The sequence below is a fragment of the Apodemus sylvaticus genome, chromosome 16 (genome assembly GCF_947179515.1).
Source record: "Apodemus sylvaticus chromosome 16, mApoSyl1.1, whole genome shotgun sequence".
In the NCBI taxonomy this organism is placed as follows: Eukaryota; Metazoa; Chordata; class Mammalia; order Rodentia; family Muridae; genus Apodemus; species Apodemus sylvaticus.
In genome coordinates, this window is record NC_067487.1 from 47,493,891 (window position 1) to 47,514,311 (window position 20,421).

The 20,421-nt window shown below is 42.5% G+C and overlaps 1 protein-coding gene and 1 non-coding gene across 2 annotated transcripts in view; both read right to left on the reverse strand.

Moving 5' to 3' along the window:
* Positions 1–454: 454 nt before the first annotated feature.
* The window catches only part of Dhx29 (DExH-box helicase 29), a 43,665-nt gene continuing 23,698 nt past the window's right edge, over positions 455–20,421 (reverse strand). The window contains exons 12-27 of the mRNA XM_052159659.1: positions 19,807–19,950; positions 17,797–17,973; positions 17,135–17,275; positions 15,732–15,876; positions 15,506–15,623; positions 14,372–14,456; positions 11,997–12,085; positions 10,093–10,221; positions 9,908–9,983; positions 8,970–9,194; positions 7,428–7,564; positions 6,945–7,038; positions 5,194–5,487; positions 4,588–4,719; positions 3,233–3,329; positions 455–748 (exon numbers count right to left, since the gene is read on the reverse strand). Coding sequence (XP_052015619.1) covers positions 696–748; positions 3,233–3,329; positions 4,588–4,719; positions 5,194–5,487; positions 6,945–7,038; positions 7,428–7,564; positions 8,970–9,194; positions 9,908–9,983; positions 10,093–10,221; positions 11,997–12,085; positions 14,372–14,456; positions 15,506–15,623; positions 15,732–15,876; positions 17,135–17,275; positions 17,797–17,973; positions 19,807–19,950 — 2,136 coding nt within the window. The 3' untranslated portion in view covers positions 455–695. The remainder of the gene's footprint in view (positions 749–3,232; positions 3,330–4,587; positions 4,720–5,193; positions 5,488–6,944; positions 7,039–7,427; positions 7,565–8,969; positions 9,195–9,907; positions 9,984–10,092; positions 10,222–11,996; positions 12,086–14,371; positions 14,457–15,505; positions 15,624–15,731; positions 15,877–17,134; positions 17,276–17,796; positions 17,974–19,806; positions 19,951–20,421) is intronic.
* Positions 15,252–15,414, reverse strand: LOC127667159 (U1 spliceosomal RNA). The gene has a single exon (XR_007973810.1). It is a non-coding gene; the product is annotated as a U1 spliceosomal RNA (small nuclear RNA).

Sequence of the window (20,421 nt, forward strand, 5' to 3'; positions counted from 1 at the left end):
ATGCTTCCCTAAGACTGATGTGTTGAGAAGCTTGTGGGGCATTTTCATAATCAGCGATCAATGTGGAGGGGACAGCGCATTGTGGGCGGTGACACTCCTGGGCAAGTGCTCCTGGGTGCTGTAAGAAAGCAGACTAAGTAAGCCACGAGGAACAGGCCAGTAAGCAGCACCCCTCCATGGCCTCTGCATCAGCTCCTGCCTGCCACTACTTCCCTCTGTGACGGAGTGTCCCGTGGACGTGTAAGCTGAATAAACAACAAGCTGCTTTTGTTGTTTTTTTCATAGTGACAGAAACCCTAACTGAGAAATAGGAGAAAATTCTAAATTTACTCTCTACATATGAAGGCTCGTTACTGGATGAGACAATACACAGGATACACAGGAATCAAAAAGCACTGAGTTTCAGGCAGCACATACTGGTCTTGGCCAGTGACACAAAGATGTGACAAAAATATGATTATCAAAGAATTTATTGTAAATGTCATGGCAAGAACATAGAGCATCATCATCATTATAAAGGAGCTAGAAAAGTCCATGTTGGAAGAATGTGCTGTCTCCCTCCCGGCCATCCTCAGGTTAACGGCTAGTACCGACATGTCAGGTAATGGAATACTTAATGTGATAGCCGAGCTTCACATATCTCAGGACTATATCTTTGTTGTAACTTTAGAAGCAGATAGCCATGGGTTCCAGTATCAATTATTCTCTGTTTTTATCAATTCTGTAATGATCTGTAGAATCTTGTCATCTGAGGGAATGAAAAATAAATATATCAAAATGCCTATAAGCACTGTAACACTAGCTAATTTTCTAATACACATATGTACAAACAAGAGGTATATTTCATCACAAGCCTTTCTTAAATTAGAATGCAAACCAACACCAGTAATGTACACTATGATACCCAAGATGTCCAGAAAAGTCAAATGTGTTGCCCTGTAAGAGTTATGCTAATGATTACGGTTATCTTATGCCTCCTTCAAAAAGTTAATGCTTTGTAAAAAGAAGTTCACAATTGAGTATTTATAGGCAAAGGCCCAAAATAATGAGATATAAATGTTTTGTTTGTTTTTTTTTTTTTTTCTATTTTTTTTTTCTTTTTTACCCAGGTTTTGTTATGTAGTCCATACTGGGCTGGAACTCATGATCCCCCTGCCTCAGCTTCCCAAGTGCTAGGATTATAGACGTACACTCTGAAGCCTAGCCTATTATTTCTATAACCAGCTCTTTAGAAATTCCTCCAAGAAGTTCCTCATTTGTTTCCACTGAGCTGACTACACTGGAGGCTTTAGTTGCTTTTTCCTGTTTTGCAGTGTGACAGGATTTTCACCAAATGGGCAAAGGTGGCAATGATTTTATTCCAGGCTTGGCCCAAGGAAACAAACATTCTAAAAGGGAAGCGCTCTCAGAGAGGTGTCAAGGGGAAGTGACAAGGTTATCTATACAAGAGGATCAAACACCAGCTGAATGAATAAATAGAGAGGTGAGGTTACATGCTAGGGTGGGCTTATTAACAGCTACTCCTGTCTAAACAGCTCTGCAACCGTGACTTCCTGTGACTCTCACGGCCACCTTCTCAGAAGAGCAGCATTGAAGGAAGGAAGGATTAAGGAGAGGTGGGAGGGGAGGAGGCTCTTGGCAGGGGAACTGTGCTTATCTAAAGTTAGTTGAATTTGAAGTAGAGAAAACTAGAAACAGGGGTAACTTTAGACACTTCTGTGTGACTGGCTATCACAATCTGTCTTCATACTAAAGCCCTCCTTCCCAAGTCAAAATAAGCATCAAATGCACAGATAATTCTTTTTAAAAAATATATTTTTAAAATGACCTACTTATTTTTGTTTTATGTGCATTGTGTTTGCCAGCATGTATGTCTATGTGAGTGTGCCAGCTGCCCTGGAACTGGAGTTAACAGACAGTGGTGAGCTGCCATTTTCATGCTGGGAATTGAACCCAGGTCCTCTGGAAGAGCAGCCAGTGCTCTTAACCACTGAGCCATCTCCCAATCCCCAGATAATTCTTAATATTATTAAAGCAGGAAAGCCACACTTCAGTGCTTACGAAGCAACTGCATGGAATGACTATAGCACCAACTAGAAAGCACTAGTTCTAAAATTTGTCTCCAAACCACTGGCTTACAGAAACTACAGCTTTCAAGGAACATGTTAAATCAAAGTCTGAGGATGCGCCCAACTAAATCCTAAGGCTCGGACATCTTAGGCATTTATTACAATAGTTATGCATTTAAAAAGGCCAACAGTAGGAAAGGAGAAATAGCAACAGACAAAATCAACACAAGTCTCTTTGGAGAAATTAGTGTGCCTAGAACAGGCATTGTTGAGCACTGTGCTATTCCCACATCTGTGGACTGGTGATGTGCTCGCTTAGGGAGGAGCTGGACAATGCTCCTGACAAACCATGTGTTTATTTCAGGTTTCTGTAGGAGGCTAAAGCACTTTCTATACCAGCTACTAGTTGTGCATTTGTGCGAAACGTATGGAAGAGAAAACAGCCATGATAAGCCAGTGAGTAGCAAAACGTATGCTGCTTTCATTTTTTCTGTGAAGTGGACAGTTTAGAAATAAAGTTAAGAAGACCAGGGGTCTGGAGAGATGGCTCAGTGGTTAAGAGCACTGGCTGTTCTTCCAGAGGACCTGGGTTCAATTCCCAGCAACCGCATGTCAACTCACCACTGTCTGTAACTCTAGCTCCAGGAATTCTGACTCCTTCAGAAAGATACACATGCAGGCAAAATGTCAAGGCACAAATATAAATAGATTTTGTCAAAAATAAGATTTTATTGATAATTACATTAAAAGTATGGTTTCAGTGTGCCACAGGGCATTCCAATGTTAAAATCACAATTTCTAGACTCAGTCTCTCAGATTTTAATTTTTACTTTTTATTTTTAAACACACTAATATGGGCTGAAGAGTTGGCTCCGCGGTTAAGAGCACTGACTGCTCTTCCAAAAGAGCCGGGTTCAATTCCCAGCAACCACACGGTGGCTCACAACTGTCAGTAACTCCTGTTCCAGGGATCTGACAGCCTCATAGAGTCATACATTCAGATAAAATACCAATGCACATAAAATAAGAATACAACACACTAATACCTTATATACTTATTATTCTCCATCCATCCATATACAAGTATGTGATCTTCTAAGTGTATTCTAATGTACAAATATATGCCTCTTTTTTTTTAACCCAAAACACAATAAAACACTTACTTTCAAGGGACATCTTTGGATTTTCAAGTTTTTTTCTTAAAACAGAATCAATGAGAACTCTCAGCTGCTTAAAAATGACAGCTATCTTTACTGGGGCCTGTTGAGAGGACACATCGGACAGAGTTGGTCAGGGCATTTGCATGTTTACATAAAGCAGTCTAAACATGTGTACCTTACAGTTTAATCCACTTATGACACCAGTATTGTTACCATAAAATGCGACAGGGCACGTGAGAGAAAATGACCTGTTAACCACAGGAGCTCAGCTACAGACTCTTGATTCCCAGGAAATCTGCTATCTCTTACCACAATAAACAACTTATTTCAATCATTCTTTGTTTCTCTTTGTACGTGACACTGAGTCAAGACTAAAAAGTTCTGAGGAAATGTTGGGGGGTAGGCCGGGGGCGGGGTGGGGGGTGGAGAGTAGTTTGAAACAGGGTCTCACTATGTAGCCCTGGCTGGCCAGGAGTTCACTATGTAGACCAGGCTGGCCTTGAATGTAGAGCTATTTCTGCCTCTGCCTCTCTGCCTCTTGGGTGCTGGGATTAAAAGTGTGAGCTACCACACTTGCTGGGAGGAAACATTTTTTAACATTTTATTGAGGGATAATGTATAAGTCCCCAAAATGCATTCATTTTAAGTGCTCAATTTCAATGATTTTTGGTAAATTTGTAGAGTTTTTACCAATTATCACTACAACCCAATTATGAGACCATCTCTACCACTCCAACTTACTTGCATGAACCAAATACATTTTTTTAAAAATACACAATTCACTTCTGTGGTTCTAGACACACAGCTATCATAACCAGTATGTATGAGAACTGCTTTGCAGCTGTCGATGTTGGCAGGGCTACAGAGGAGAATAAAAAGCTTACTTCTGCAAATAAGCATAGTCTGGCTTACCTGGTCCAGAGAAGAGTCTTTCATGTCTTAAAAACTATGAATCTGTTTGGTTTTTATGGAAGGGCTGATTGAATGCGGCGAGAAAGCATGCATCTGTGGAAAAACTACTAACCAACCCCAGGCCTGCCTCCTCCAGAAGGAAGGGCTGATCCCGCGCCCCCTCCCCCCCACCCTCCCCCTACAGTGTCACAATGAAGCTATCTGGGATATTCCAGAGAACACTGCTGTCAAAATGCCTGGTACACGGCAATTATAATGATTATTAATAAATATGTTCTGTGATAGTAACATGATTTTCAAATTATAAAAAAAACCATATACTTAATATGAAGTTTTCTATGGTAAACCACACAGGAAAAGATTATGTGAACTTTAGTTAAAACTTTAAAGTCTTCCTCAATGATACTGGGATTTGAATGTTTTTTAAAATCATTTGGACTGTTTACCTGAAAATAGATCCAACCGTCCACAGACAGAAGCCGCTCTCGGTGCTGGACTTCAATGTCACCTCCAAAAAGCAACACTGGAAAGGGGGTTATGAGGGTCGTTTCTCTCAGATAGACTCTGGCATACCTCACCTACAAAAGACAAAGTGGGGGCAAACAACCTCATAGTCTGACAATACAAAAAGCTCATTAGCTATTTCTTATGTATTTTCTTAACAAATTTAATAGAAAATATATACATTTACATAACCACATTACTCTACCCAACATGCCCCTTATTTAGAAATGGAACACACACCTTCTTCTTCCTTCTGACAACCACTTTAGTGACATACTCTTGCAACAGACAGGTTATTAACGGAAGCCCCCCTGCTGTAACTGTCTGAGTTCCAAGCGGAAGGGCATAGCCACAGAGAAACCTTACTATCTTTCTTTTATTTAGTAGGAGAGAAATTGAAATTGTTTGTGTTCTGCTTGAGCAAGTGCGACAGATTTCAAATGTGAGCAGAAGTAACAGCTGTACTTGAGAAACAGAGAATGCCCCCGCGACCCCGGGAAGGCGGCTACGGCCGCAAGCAGGGACTTGAGGATGAGCGGGCGGTTCACCTTCTCCTGGAACAGGAGCCACCCGTGGGTTTGTAGATCGCGGTTTACTGAGGACGGGTGCACTTGTGCTTTGCCTTGGGCCGTCTCCACCATGCAGGCCAGCTTTTCGGTCACATCCACTGACTTGGTACACATGATCTTCCCCACGCTGTCGTACAGCCCAGCAGTGAGCACGGCTTTAAGAAGGGCGATGTCCTGAAAAGACAGCGCCTGCGGGCCTGTCCGTCCTTCCCAGCTGGTCGAAGATGAAAATCCCGCTGCTTTCACCAGCTTCATCAATTCCTGCTTCACGTCCTAGATTGTATGTTAAAATGAGACGTAATCGATTAGAGAAATTACCAAACAACTTTGAGACGTATGGTGCTGTCTCCTATAAAAATAGATGGGATGCAAAGTACCATTTAGATGAGTACAGGAAAAAGCTTGAGTAGAGAAAAGATCTGGGTGAAGGATTGGTCAGCTGTGTTCAGCATCCTAGGACGGTGATGTCATAAAATATACGCGTCTCTGAGAGCTGTGAACACTGGCCTGAACGTATTTCACACTCCACACTGACTTCGCCACTGCCCTTCTTTACATTTTGATTTTGATTTGTTTTTAGTCATTCTTTAGTCAGTGGAGATACATTAGGAAACATTACAAGGAAATCTGATAGCCATGACACGCACCTTCTGACAAAAAGCCCACTAACTTCATCACTCAGTGAAGCCGCAGCTTAAAACGCTTTGCACCTTTCCCAAGAGTACAAATCAGCGGAAGCCCCAGGAAGGCCTGAGGACAGAGGACCGCAGGTGGCGCTTACACTGGATAGCCTTCAGGTTTGGTCTGCAGCTCAGACTATTCCAGAGGAGGAGAGACCAAACAGCTGCCCTGAGCACCGAACTGGCCTAGATCCCTAGCTCAGGGCTGTGGAGATGGCTGGGGAAAGAAGCTGGTGGGAGGTCATCTGGAGGTGGGGACAATTAAAGGGCGACAACGGAGAAAGGGCTGATCAAAGAGATAGCCACCTCTGGGCCAACGAACTGGGATGTCCTCAGATGGCTCAGAAGTGGCTATGTCCAGAATTCAAGAAACCCTACTGAACAATTAAACTGATTTCTTAAAAAAAAAAAAATCACAAATAGGGAAAAAAAAGTTGATTATAGATTAAGAAACTTAATGGAGCAATCACTTGTAATGAGTAAATCTTGTGTGGATCATGATTCAAATTCGGTATGAAAACAAAATTATTAAATGACTAGGGATATTTAAGAGCTATAATTTGATGATATTATGGTCTGTTTGTTTTAATGGCGTGATATGGTGTCAAAAAAAAGGGTCCTATACTTTAGAGATCTGTAATTATCTAATCTCTGCATTTATTTAAAATACAGTCAGCAGGGCACATGGTAAAGAAAGGGGACCAAGCACAGAGCACTGCTGATCACACGTGGCTCATGGATGCGGGGAGATGGGTGAACTGGAGTTCCTGGCCGCATTCCATGTACTTTCTGCTATTCCTGACATCCTGCATAATTAAGCAACATAATAATCGAGTACCAGAGTTGGAAAGAACCCTAGATAATGCCCTTTGAGTTATTTATTAAAAAAACTAGGCTGGGCAGTGGTGGCGCACGCCTGTAATCCCAGCACTCTGGGAGGCAGAGGCAGGCGGAGTTCTGAGTTCGAGGCCAGCCTGGTCTACAGAGTGAGTTCCAGGACAGCCAGGGCTACACAGAGAAACCCTGTCTTGAAAAGCCAAAAAGAATCACCTCTAGTGTCAGCAGCGACGTTCTGTTGAGGAAGTTCCTCTGGCAATATGAGATCTCAGAGCGGAAGCCTCCTTCCTGCCGCGCTTTCTTCCACCTGGATGAACGCGCCAGAGGATAAAGGTCACCACGGCTCCTTTCCAGCCGCCTCCTCAGGGGGAGTAACCCAAGGAAGGCTTAATACAATTATAAGCTGTTAAGAAGGGGCCTCGTTTACTGTAGCTGCTACATTTATATAATTTCCAATTGAAGTATTTTTAAGTATAACAAATTGTTGAATTGCTTCAGATTTGAGAACTGTACATCTATAATAACAAGTATGTTGTTAAATGAATCTGATAAAATCATGTCCTGACAAATTAAAAACACTATGAATATATATAAATGTTAGAGCACAGTTTGAATGACAAAGATACATTTTTTTTTTTTAAAAGTCAGCTTTCTCCAGTCACCGACTTATCGATAGCAACCGGGTTACTTCTTTACCCTAGATATGCATTGTAGATCGTGAGGTGGTCTGAATCGGCCACAGCCAAAGATGACTTTGCAAGGTCTGCTTCATCCTTTCGGCCAATTGGTGTGATGAAAGGAGACTTCTCTGTCATCACGGCTGCCAGGGTTGCCTGCCCATAAATATCATTTATCACTAAAGAAGTATATACCCAAAGTTGTTTAAAAAATAAACAATAAAACAATTACAATCAAGTTACCTATTTCCTATTTTCAATGCATTTAACATTGCTAACTTACAACTTCGTAACTTTTAGCTCAGTTCCTTTCATGGAATTCAAAAAACCTTGTTTACTTTTAGAACATCTCTGTGATTTAAGAAAGTATAGTATCAGAGTCAGGGAAAAAAAAACTGAAAACGTCCAGGTAATTATAGTCTGCTATTTAGTTATATAGCCAATCTCAAAATTATAGCACAGTACTTTAGATTTCTGGATTGTTAACTCTCATCAGCTACAGTGCCTTCCAAATATTAATTTGTGCCCTTTCACATTTCTAAGGACACAGCTAAAAGCCACCATAGTTGAGAAGGGGGTCTGTCACCAAACACTGATTGTGCAGTGCCTGGGTGTTGGGGTTCTCAGTTGCTATAATGTGTAAGATAAATTAGTGCTCACTACAAATTAAACAACAGCAACGCAACAGCAGCAGCAGCAGCAGCAGAGTTTCGGTTGGTGTGGAGGCTCAGTGGGAGGCTCCGTACTTAGCCAGCACGCCTGAGGCCTGGGGGCAATCCTCGCATCACTTTCAAAATGCACTGACTAATAAGGAGACTACACAACCATCTACTTGTTGCAAGGTTTCAGACAAACTACACTACGAATGGTACTTTCTGAACTTACCAAGTTCTGGAAATCATCCTGATCCCCCTAAACCCCTAGCCCCTAACCCCTGCTTTGTTACTGCTGCCCTGAAACACTGCTCCCCAACCCGCCCCGGGAACCCCAGGCAAACCCTCTGCTGAGCCACCCCAGCCCCACATTACTTCTCATACTAGAGAAGTGTGGATCCCATTTTCTGTGAACAGCCTTGATCTGTGCTCAAAACCAGCACTTAATAACGCTGTAAAGGCACTGGAAGGCCACGTGCCCAGAGACTGAGAGGCACACAGCTTCTGTCTGAAGTAAACTGAGAACACACACTCTGAGAATTACTGAAAGAGAATTCGGATAAAGGAAGTTTTCATCCTATTCTAAAGCATGTTGTGTCAACAACTTCCCATAAATATTACATATTTAACTAAATGCATGTTTCAGCTGAGCTACTTGATAGTAACAACCTAGGCAAGCCAAATTCATATAACTGTTTTTCTCTATATGTAAATAGAGAAATAGGTTTTTAAGTATATTACTATAAAAAGTTAAATATATTTGAAAATTCTCAACGGACATTTGGGTCACCTATGTTTTAATGATAGCACAGACACTGTGTTTTGTTAAGAAATTAAAGTTTAAACTTGTTTCCATCCGTTAATAATTTCCCAAACCGCACCTGAAGTGAAGTCAGAGTCTTACTTACCACTGGCTCGAGACAGCCAAATATGGCTCCAAACACAAGCATCTTGCCGATTTTGACGTTGACAGGCAGTGCGGCAAGGTGCTGGCCCAGCGGGGTCAGTTTGGGTGCCGTTGGTTCACAGGCCCCAATTTTTCGGAGTAAATTCATTGCATTGCTGATTACTTGAAGCTGAGGAGGATCTAAGGCTTTGGAGAGGAAGTCTTCAGGAGAGCCCAGGTCACATTTCTGCAGTGTGAGGGAGACCGGAAGGAATCAGAGGATGCTACCCTGGGACTGAAGTAGGACTTTAACAGAAACTTGGGCAAAGAGGCAAATGTATAAAGCCACCCTACGAGGTGCATGTCATGGTGGAGTCTCTGTGGATAAGTTTCTTCAGTACTGAGTTTTATTGTTAAAAATCTAAGAATCAAGAGTAACTTGCAGTCCAGGAAGCCGTTGGCCCAGGTGACGCTCTCTGTCAACAGGCTGACATTGGGCTGGGGGGAGCCTTTGTTTTGGGGAGCTGTGTTGGATGTGGGGGGCTGTGGGGGATGCTCAGCTGCATCTCTTATTCTACACACTAGCATAGAGCCCCTGCTCAGTTAGGACAGTCAGAAATGTGGAGATGATGCCCCAGTCCCTCAGCAGGCAGGGCTGCCCAATGAGACGGCTGACCCGGGTATATGGCTGTTTCTAACACCCATCTCTACTACATAGGAGCTACATCAAGACCAAACCACAGTGCAGACAATAAGCATACAGTACTTAAAAACAGAGGTTAAAAACACTCAGGTTGTCAGAATTTTCCTAACAGTGAGAAAATACCACCACCACCACCACCACCACCCACCCACCCACCCACCCACCATCATCACCACCACCACCACCCACCCACCCACCCACCCACCATCACCACCCACCACCACCACCCCGCCTCATGTGTGGTCCTTTGGGATTACCATAATGTGAAGACACAGCTCCTCCAGAGGAACACGAAGGATTTCAGGGACAGAATAGTCCAGAAAACCTTCAAATCTGAAAAGAGTAATAAATCATGAGTAGTAGCACTCGTGTCCTGCGTGCGTGCGTGCTGTGAGTGAGTGCGTGCGTGTGTGCGTGCTGTGAGTGTCAGCACTGTGCCTACCTTTCTCTTGTGTAGAGCCGAAAGCAGAAGCCATCCCGGACCCTCCCAGCTCTGCCCTGGCGCTGCAGGGCGCTAGCCTTACTGACGAAGGTCTCCACCAGAGAGCTCATCTGGCTGCTTTCATGGTACCTAAAGACATGTTTCAGGAGACAATATGTGAACAACTGTTTTCCAGAAAACCCAGAAAAGTTGGAAACACTGAACGTACTACCATTGTGAACAAACATCTCTTTTTTTGGGGGTGGGGGGGGTTGGGTCAGGGAGTTCAAGACAGGGTCTCTCTCTATGTAGTCCTGCCTGTCCAGGAACTCACTATGTAGATGAAGCTGGCCTTGAACTCATAGAAATCCACCTGCCTTTTCCTCCTGAGAGCAGGGATTAAGGTTGTGATTAACGCTTGTGGCTGACAAACATTTCTGATTAAATGATTTTGTAAAGTGCCTATTCATACTGGTAAATGAAAACCATTTGCTACAAAAGAAAATGATTGCTTAACTCATCTTTTCTCAAACTAATCTGATTGAAGCACCTTTTTGTTTTAGTTAATACCTACTAATCAAACAAGGTGTGCAGATTGAGAAGCACTACTTGCCAACATCACAGTTCAAAGCACCGCTCACAGGATACATCTACAGCTAGAAAATGTTTCCTCTAAAGATCAGCCACTTCTTTTAGAGTTGATTTTCTTTCTTTCTTTCTTTCTTTCTTTCTTTCTTTCTTTCTTTCTTTCTTTCTTTCTTTCTTTCTTTCTTTCTTTCTTATTTGTTTATTATATGTAAGTACACTGTAGGTGTCTTACGGATGGTTATGAGCCACCATGTGGTTGCTGGGATCTGAACTCAGGACCTTCAGAAGAGCAGCTGGTGCTCTTAACCGCTGAGCCATCTCTCCAGCCCCTAGAGCTGATTTTCTAATACATTGCTGTGGTTTTCTGATATTGGGGACTGTATACAGACTACAATTAGCTAAAGGTGCCATCTACTGTTTACATAACACACCACTTTACTCCTTAATTTTCCATGAAAATTGTCAATTTTAACGTGTTTATCTGAAATATTTTCCATGTAAATCTTTAATTTTATCATAAAGTGTTTTTACTTCCCTTTACTTCCCTTTTCAATAAAGAAAGAAAGAAAGAAAGAAAGAAAGAAAGAAAGAAAGAAAGAAAGAAAGAAAGAATTATAAAAAAATAACAACCCTAAGACAGAGTAGAGACATTTTATGGAAGCTTTGGTTAAGGCATCTGCTATGTTCTGGTTACTATATAAGGCATTTACAATTATGAAACTTAATTTTCTTTATTAGTACACAAGGACCAAATGATTGGGAGGGTTTTTTTTTTCCCCCAGATCAGAGATTTAAGTTCAGTTCTCCAAAGTCCATTCTATCATAATTCCATACATAATGCTTGTGTTAAACAATTTATTTAGGGCTGGAGAGATGGCTCAGCAGTTAAGAGCACTGACTGCTCTTCCAGAGGTCCTGAGTTCAATTCCCAGAAACCACATGGTGGCTCACAACCATCTATAGTAGGATCTGATGCCCTCTTCTGGTGTGTCTGAAGACAGCTACAATGTACTCATATAAATAAAATAAATAAATCTTTAAAAAAAAAATCAACTTATTTAATAAGCAAAAAATTTCACTTACATTGTAAAATTCTGCCCAAACAACACTTTCAAGTGTTGGTATACTGACATTATTGTTGGTAAAATCCAAGGTATGAAATTCTGAAATTCTGAAATTTACTCTCAGATATTTTAAATTCATCTACACTTTTGCTAAGCCTATTTGCTTTGGGCAGAATTCTGACCTTTAGGATCTGGATTTCTTTAACAGGATTCTGTAATTTCTCCAATAAAATTCAATGATACAAATTTCCACTGTGAGAAAGTTAAACTTACTTATTTTCTTTTGTTCTTCCCGTGTCAATGACAAACACAACATCAGGAATAGTGATCCCAGTCTCTGCAATGTTTGTTGCTAAAACAATCTGCAAATCAACAAGAATACAAAGTATTTTGTCAGCTCTGGACACTGTATTCTGAAAATTTCTTTAGACAGAATTGATGAGTTGAAAGGTGAATTTTAAGACACCAGTAGAGTGGTGGACTTAAGAAAGCCACTTCCCCACCTCCTGTGGCCCGACAGGGCTCCAGTGGAGGGAGGGGACACCAACCCACGCACAGAACCTATGACCTACAACTTGTCCTGTGGATGAGACGTGCAGGGATAAACACTACACTATTCATGGTGCTTGCAGACAGGAGCCCAGCAGAGCTGTCATCTGAGGCTCATCCAGCAGCCGATGGAAACAGATGCCGAGAGCCACAGCAAACAACAGGCAGAGCTTGGGGAGTCTTGTAGAAGAGTCAGGGGAAGGAATGGGGGAGCTGGGGGGAGGACAACATAAGAAGACCAACAGAGTAAACTAGCCTGGGGCCATGGCAGCTCACAGAGACTGAGCCACCGACCAAAGAGTGAGCACAGGCTGGACCGAGGCCCCTGCACATCTGTAGCACACATGCAGCTTGGTCTTCATGTGGGTTCCCTAACAATTGTAGCAGGGTCTATCTCTGACTCTGTTGCCTGCCTTTGGATCCCTTTCCCCTAGCTGGGCTACCTTGTCTAGCCTCTGAGGGAGAAGATGTACTTAATCCTGCTGTGACCAGGTGTGCTAAGGCAGGTTGGTGTCCTTCAAGGTTTCCCCTTCTCTGAGGAGAGGAGAGAGGAGGTGGAGAGAGGTATGTGAGAGTGTGGGTCTGGGAGGAGGAGGAAGAGGGGACTGTGATCAGGATGTTAAAATGAATAAATAAATGAATGGAAAAAAAAGACACTTTCGATTTTAGTCCCCAAATTTCAACTGTTTTGTTGCATAATTTTAATTTGCTTTACAGTTTTATCAGCTTAGTTTAATGAGGTTGTTAGATTTAAAAATTATTTAATTTCACTTTTAATTATGTGTATGCATGTGTGTCTGTATTTGAAGATGTTCACCCGAGTTTCAGTGCCTAAGCAGGTCAATTCTGCTCCCTCTGGAGCTGGACTTCCAGATTCTGAGCTACCTGCTGTGGCTTGGCTGCCGGGAAGTAACCTTGAGTCTGCAACAGCAGTAGCGTGTTGGTGTTGTGCTACAGACTTCAGTCACAGGTATTTGAACCTGTTTCAGGTTAGGGTGTGGCCCAGCCCTTAGTGCACACCTTTAATCCCTCTGGCTAGAATACAAACTCACCTTTAGTACACATCTTTAATCCCAAACAAGGCAAGGTTAGTTTGTAGAAGGAAGCACCCGCGTTTGAAAGTGATGTCTAACTGAGTGTTAGACAAATTGACAAACCAGAAAAAGGGTTGACAGACTAGGATCTGCCAAACTCTCATGAGAAGAGAGGAGAGGGAAGCGACTTAAGGGAGAGCAGACAGTGCAGGAGGAAGCGAGTCCAGCACAGGACACAGTAGAGCAGGGCAGCAGGGCTGAGAGGGAGAGTGGAACAGCTCAGAGGGAGGAGGCGGAGGCAGCTTTACCAGAAGAGTATTACAGAGACAGAGGAAGAGAGAGCAAGCTAGACACAGGGAAAGACAGAACACGCGGGAGAACGAGAAGGAGCCAGAAGATTAGAACAGATTGTAGACTTAGTTTGAGGGCAAACAGAGCAATTCAAAGGCCAAGAGATACTTTCTTAGGAAAAAGTAATCTTTTTTCCCCCTTTTATACTCTTTATACTGTTCTGGAGTTCGTTCTATAGACCATGCTGGACTTGAACTCACAGAGATCTGTCTGCCTCTGTCTCCTGAGTGCAGGGATTAAAGGTGTGCACCACCACTACCCGGCCATTTTTTTTCCTTTTAAAAAGCAATACACATACCACATTTTACAACTGCCACTCTCCTCAAATGTCTAGTCTATTTATTAGCACATAATGTAAATATTAAGATGTCTGAACTAAAAACTTATTTTTAAAAGACTTTTTTTTTTTAATATGTGTATACCTGTGCACATGTGACGTGAGTTGAAGAGGCCCAAGAAGGCTAAAGGCTTTGAAGGATCTCCTGAAACTGGAGTTACAGGTAGTTGTGAGCGGCCAGTGTGGGTGCTGAGAACCACACTGTGGTCATACACTCTTAGCCACTGACCATCCCTCCAGCCCCGAATGCCTGACATTTAGTATTAGGTCCACTTTGCTCATATTGAGCTGCAGGACGCTTGACGTTGGTCATGGATCCAGCACCAACTCATTTCGTGAAATAGTCTCAGACCACACACGTTTGCGACCCCGTTTACCTTCCTGACCCCTGGCGGGGGGAGCACGAAAGCTGCAGCCTGATCCTGAGTCGAGAGAACAGAATGCAGAGCTATGACTTGATATCTGAAAGTCAAAATCAAAGGTCTCAGCAAGAGGCTCTCTTTAGAAGACACTGCAGGGAATAACGGAAGTTATTTGCATATAGAAAGCAACTTTTAATATTTGATTATGAAAAACTTAAACAGAATTTCACAGACTAGTCTAATAAGGCCCCACCTGCCAGAGGAGGGGAAATTCAACATGAACAAGTAAGAGGCTGCAGATCCCTCTTCTGAAATGCCTGGGACTGTAAGTGTTCCAGATTCTGAATTTTGGATTGTTTGATTAGGTAAGCTTATTATGTGAAATATGAGGGTAATTATTTTTTTAAAGTTCTGATAAGATGATAAACACAACAAGAATAATAAACTATTATAGAACAGATTATTGTCTGTTTAAATACATGGGGTTCCTAAGTTGCAAAACTTTAATGGCTTTTGGAAGACTCAGTGAGTCCAGGAGTTATAATTAACCACAGGATTCTCGGCTCAGATTAAAAACAAACAAACAACAAATGTAGATACTGTACCTACAAATTTTCACTAGATAAAAATGAACAAACCAAAAATCTCCATGAACAATTGTAGAGATTTAAAACCAGTGTGTTTAGGTGTTTTGCCTGTGCGTATCTCTGTGCACAGTGTGTAATGTAGTTCCTGTGGAGGGCAGAAGAGGGTGTCAGGCCCTTGGATCTGGAGTTACAGACAGGTGTTAGCTGTCAGGCCGGTGCTGCCACCTGAACCTGAGTCCTTTGGAGGACAGTCAGTGCTCCTGCCTCTGGGCCATCCAGCCAGCCCTACTACAGACAATGTTTTTTAAAAGGGGAGAGCGTGAACACAGTCCCCCACTACCACAAATTATCCGGTCAAGTTTCCCCGCATTTGGGGAAAGCAGGGGTCGGCACATCTGGAGTGCAATGGATAAGCCTCGCCCTGGAAAAACCACCTTCGTGATCATGGCATCTCCCCTGCCAGCTACGTATACCACAATTTTAACTGAAGTTGAAAAGCCTGAAGATTCTGATCCCCTCCAGTTTTAAAATTACAAAGAATTTAATGAAGATTTGTAGTTACCGCTCAGAATAAAATCTTCTGTCATTTGATAGGAGGTCATACAACTGTTGAATGTGAGCAAGGCCAGGTAAGAAGATCAGTACTGCTCCTTCAATATTTCTGAACTGAGGACTTTTGTCTGAAAATTTAAAAGATAAAACATTCAAAATAAGACAGGAAACAGCATGTAAAACAATCCATGCCTCTGGCTGATAAAAGTATTTTATTAAAACAAATAGAAAGATACCTAAGTATACAAGAAGTTCCAAAATGAGGTCCAGGTTGATTTTATGAGGGTTCATATAGAGAATTGCATGCTGAGTACGGTTACTGTACTTCTGGTAGAATGGATTTAATTCCGTACTTGCTCCACTCTGAACTGGGATGTATTCCTAAAAGAAAACCCAACCAGAGAAAGCGGAAGAAAATAAAATGTATTCTGGGCTGTAGCTGTGGCTCAGTGGGAGAGCATTTGCAATTAGCATGTGTGAGAGGTCCTGGGTTCAATTCCCACAACTGCAAACACCTCAAAATCATGAAAACCAAAACCGAACTGCATTTTTATAAGAGAAACAACAGGGTGCTATCTTTAAGTTCTTTTTATTGTTGCCATTATTGCTAAAATACAGTGGAAGTATAATCAATTAATTATGCTTGAAACAGGTGCTTGCAGTGCCGCCTCAGCTAGCCGGGAGCTCACAGACTCAAGGATTCCTCACTGCCCAGCCCTGAGCCGCTACGCCCACTTCATCGTAGAAACTGAACGAAGCATGTGGAGTCTCACCATTCTCCTACACTTTCACTTATGAACAGCAAAAGCCTATATTTATTTTTCCATGTTCATATGGAAATAATCATAGACAAGCACACTGCACTCATACGTGCATCTTTCTGAAGCAGTTAAAGAGCGTTCAGGCGAACGAGTCTGTGACAGCTTTAGTCAAAGTAGTTAACTTACCCCTGTTCATTCTTGCTACACTCTACCGTGGCTACCAAGTTCTCTTCAACTCGTCTGAAATACCCTTCTAAGCCTTTCTTCAGTTTTTAATTTTTATCTTTGGGGTTTTAGAGAAAACCTGTAGATTATATTTTTGCTTATCTATTTAATTTGAAGATAGACCGATTTTTTGTTTCTGGCAGTTTGTGTTCCCACACACAACACAAATCAAGCACCACAGAGAGTGTTGGGGCTTCTGTGTTGTAATTTTGCAATTACAAAATTGCCACTATCACCCTAGCAAAAACAGTTTGGCTCCTGCCAAGACACAGGCTTCTAAAGAAACCAGAAGCAAAGATTCTGAGCTAAGTATCTCCTGAGTCACAGCAGAAAATCAATCACTAGGAAGGCATTTCTCAGTCATGAGTCACTGCTATAGAGTGACAATTAAAATATCACAAATTAAGGACTAAAGTCTAAGAAACCAGATTAAAAATAGCCTTTAAAATTTGCTTATGCTCACAACTGTTAACGAGATTCACAGTGCTTGCCACATGACTGTAAACCCAGAGGCAGGCCGTACTCTGGATAGTTAGTTACTGTGTCTTTCAGGACTGTAGGCCGGAGGCAGGCTGTACTCTGGATAGTTACTAGGCAGCCATGCTCTGGATAGTTCCTGTGTCTCTCAGGGCTGCAGGGTATCTACTTCTTACCTGATACTTTTTGACTCCCCCAGCTGTACTTGTAACATTGATGGTAATTTCTTCCTCCTCCTCCAGAAACTTCTGACAATACTCAGAGTCTTTCTCCAGTACGAAGCCTGTTTCTTCTACTATGTCTTCAAGATGAAAAACCTGCAGATAAGGCAAATAATGGGCTCAGTCACTCCAGCAAACGCCAAAACCAGAGCTCAGAGAGCATTGGCTTGCCAATGTCGCTAGGCTACGTTAGGGTGAGGAGAAGTTATTTCTGTCAGTATAGCTGGGATTGGGAAACTTAATTACTATAAAATTAATTTTGCTAAAGGCTTACAGAAACTACACTTTAGTATGGTTTTAAAAGAAAAAGGTTAGAAGAGGAGACTGGTTGGAAGCAGAGTAGCTTCCTGCAGGTGCCACCTTTAATCTAAACATGACTTTATGTGGAAATCTCACTTCCAGAGGTATGTCATCAGCACCTGGATCACACTTCCCCATCCTTCTCACCCTCAGGCAAGCACCAGGTCCTACCTAAGAACTAGTTCTGGGATTAAAATAAAGTGCCAATGTTCTGGGAAACTGATATGACTGTTTTCTGCCTACACACACATACATACACACACACACACACACACACACAGGAACATGCACACACACTAGAGCTAAAGTAAATTTACCTCAACAGGGTAACTTCTTCCTGAAATTCTGAGAATAGGACAGTGTGTGAAGTATGTGGAGAACTTGTCGCTGTCCACAGTGGCGCTCATCAGAATCAAGTGTAGGTCAGAACGTTTCTGCAAAATTTCCTTCAGGATAACGAGCAGGAAATCTGACTGGACACTTCTCTCGTGGACCTAATGGGAAGCCAACATGAAAGCAATGACAGACAGGTAGAGTCTGAGAACAAATAATCTTGGGGCTTCAATCTACTCACACTTAACATTTGGATATAGTCAGGACCTGTGGGCTGATGAAGCCGGATATTCAAATAAGGCTTATCTTCAGAACGACAACTACAGTTATTCTCTTAGGACTGAAGTCAACGATAAGAATTAGCATATAAATAACAGAAGCAAGGCTCTGCACTGGGAGGCTTTGGATCATTCATACGTAGCTGACAAGATCAGAGTATCTCCCAAATTTCACTTAGAGGTAAGCCTGACCTCAAACTCTGTTATTCATGCAAAAGCACATTAGCACATTATTAGTACCACAGAAAACAGCTGGTCGGTCTATCTACTAAGCAGAAAAGATGAGTTGAGCAGTAGGAGGCTGGCTAGGTCTTTATCACCGTCCAGAAAAAGGGTTTTCCTGCCCTTCTGACACATGCATTAAAGGCAGGGCTCTACACAGATGTTGTGAGGGCGCTAAGCTTGCTGCAGGGTAGAGACAATGTATGCTGCCAGAATGCACCAAGTGTTTGCTACACCTCTGTCTGTGCTCTAACCCTCTGTACTCTTACATCTTTCCGGAAGTACATCAAGATAATAAGAACTTTCACAGTCTGCTTGGAAGGCAGACAATGCTGATGAAGCATTCAAGTCGCAGGATCGATTCCCTGGATTCACCTTTTGACCTGGCCACTTACAGTATGACTTTGGGAAAGTTATATAAATATCGTTGGGTCTATTTATTCCTCCATACAAATGAAGAAAGTGTCATGGAGCTATGTCACAATCAAATGGCATGGTGCAAAGTCCAGAGGACACAGCCTGACGACAGTGAGGACCTGGCTGTGGCATATGCTGCCTATTAAAAAGCAATGAAGACAGAGGCACTGCTGTATATACTGTAGAACTTGCTGAAAGCTGATGTATGAGTCTGAGTGGTGTCTGAGTGGTGTCTGAGTGGTGACCCAGACAGAGAGAAGCAGGATGAGAAAGGGAAGAGAAAGCAGTTAAGTCAAGGGACAGATGCATGCATCAAGTCAAGATGAGTGCATAAAGCCATGGGTTCAATTCCTGGTACCCGAAATAAACAAACAAGGGCAGGGAGAGATAGCTCAGTGGTTAACAGCACTGGCTGCTCTTGCACACCAGCACCAACATGTAACTAGTTCCAGGGGATCTGATGCCCTCTTCTGGCCAAGTGCTAGCTATCTCTTCTTGAAAAGAAAAATACTAGCAAATTAGTTTACTAGAGTAGGCTGGTAAACATCTCAAACTGTCATAACGTAAAACTCAGGGCATAATTCAAGTGTGTACTGAAATTTGATTTGCACCAAAGGATATTTAGAGAAAACAAATGCATGCTGATGATTCCTTGTGTTCTGTGAAAGAGTTAGCTGGTCCTGAAACATCTCAGTGTGGTGGCTGAGAAGCAGACACTGGCGGAGAGGAAGGCGGTGTCAGAGTGCCTGGGTCTGAGCCTCTAGCTACACAACTGGACCCCCATGTACCTCAATCTCTTCAACTGTAAAATAAAAACATACATGGCACTGCGATGCTGAACGGATTAGATGACCATGAGCTTGTGTCTGTGTGATGCTTTGAGCAGCAGCACGCTTACAGCAAGAGGAAATAGTACTTACCCAGCAAATCCATTAACACAAGGCATTTGCTAGACGCAGCTAAATCATTAGATGGTTGGCATGTAACAAGCATAGTATTGGCCACTGTCACCAGCCACATCGGTTTAATAAAAACATGCCTAGAATGTATCTGAACATAATTATAAATCCTCCTTACCTCATCAACAATGACATGAGACACGTCAGTCAGAAGACCATCTTCCTGAAGCTTTCTTAGCAAAACGCCAGTTGTACAGTACAGCAGCCTGGTAGATTCACTAGCTCGAGATTCCATCCGGATCTGATAGCCACATAAAGAATTCTGCAGGGGGAACAGAGGAGCCTTAAGCTCTCACAAGTGGACTGGCAAATGACCTGCAAAGATGCAGCCCAGGAGCCCATGGTGGTGCTCCACGCAGCAGTCCAGGCAGATCTGCTCATGCACTTTATTACCAGGAGTCTACTTCAAGCTGGACTTGGTGGCTCACACCTGTAATTCTAGCACTCAGGAGGCTGAGGCAGGAGTACCGTTATGAGTTCAAGGTCAGCCTGGTTACACAGTGGATTCCAAGCTGGCTTGGGCTACAGTATGAACTCCTACCCCAGAAGGTCAAATTTCTATGGCTTTCAATTGTGCGAAGCTATAAGAGTTGTTTTGATAACTTTAAATTTTGTATCTTATTTAGTGTGCCCAAGTGTAGGCTTATGCAAACTATGGTGCACATGTGGAGACAGGAGGATGACTGTTCTCTTTGGCCATCCTATAGGATCTGGAGTCAACTAAAGTCATCAG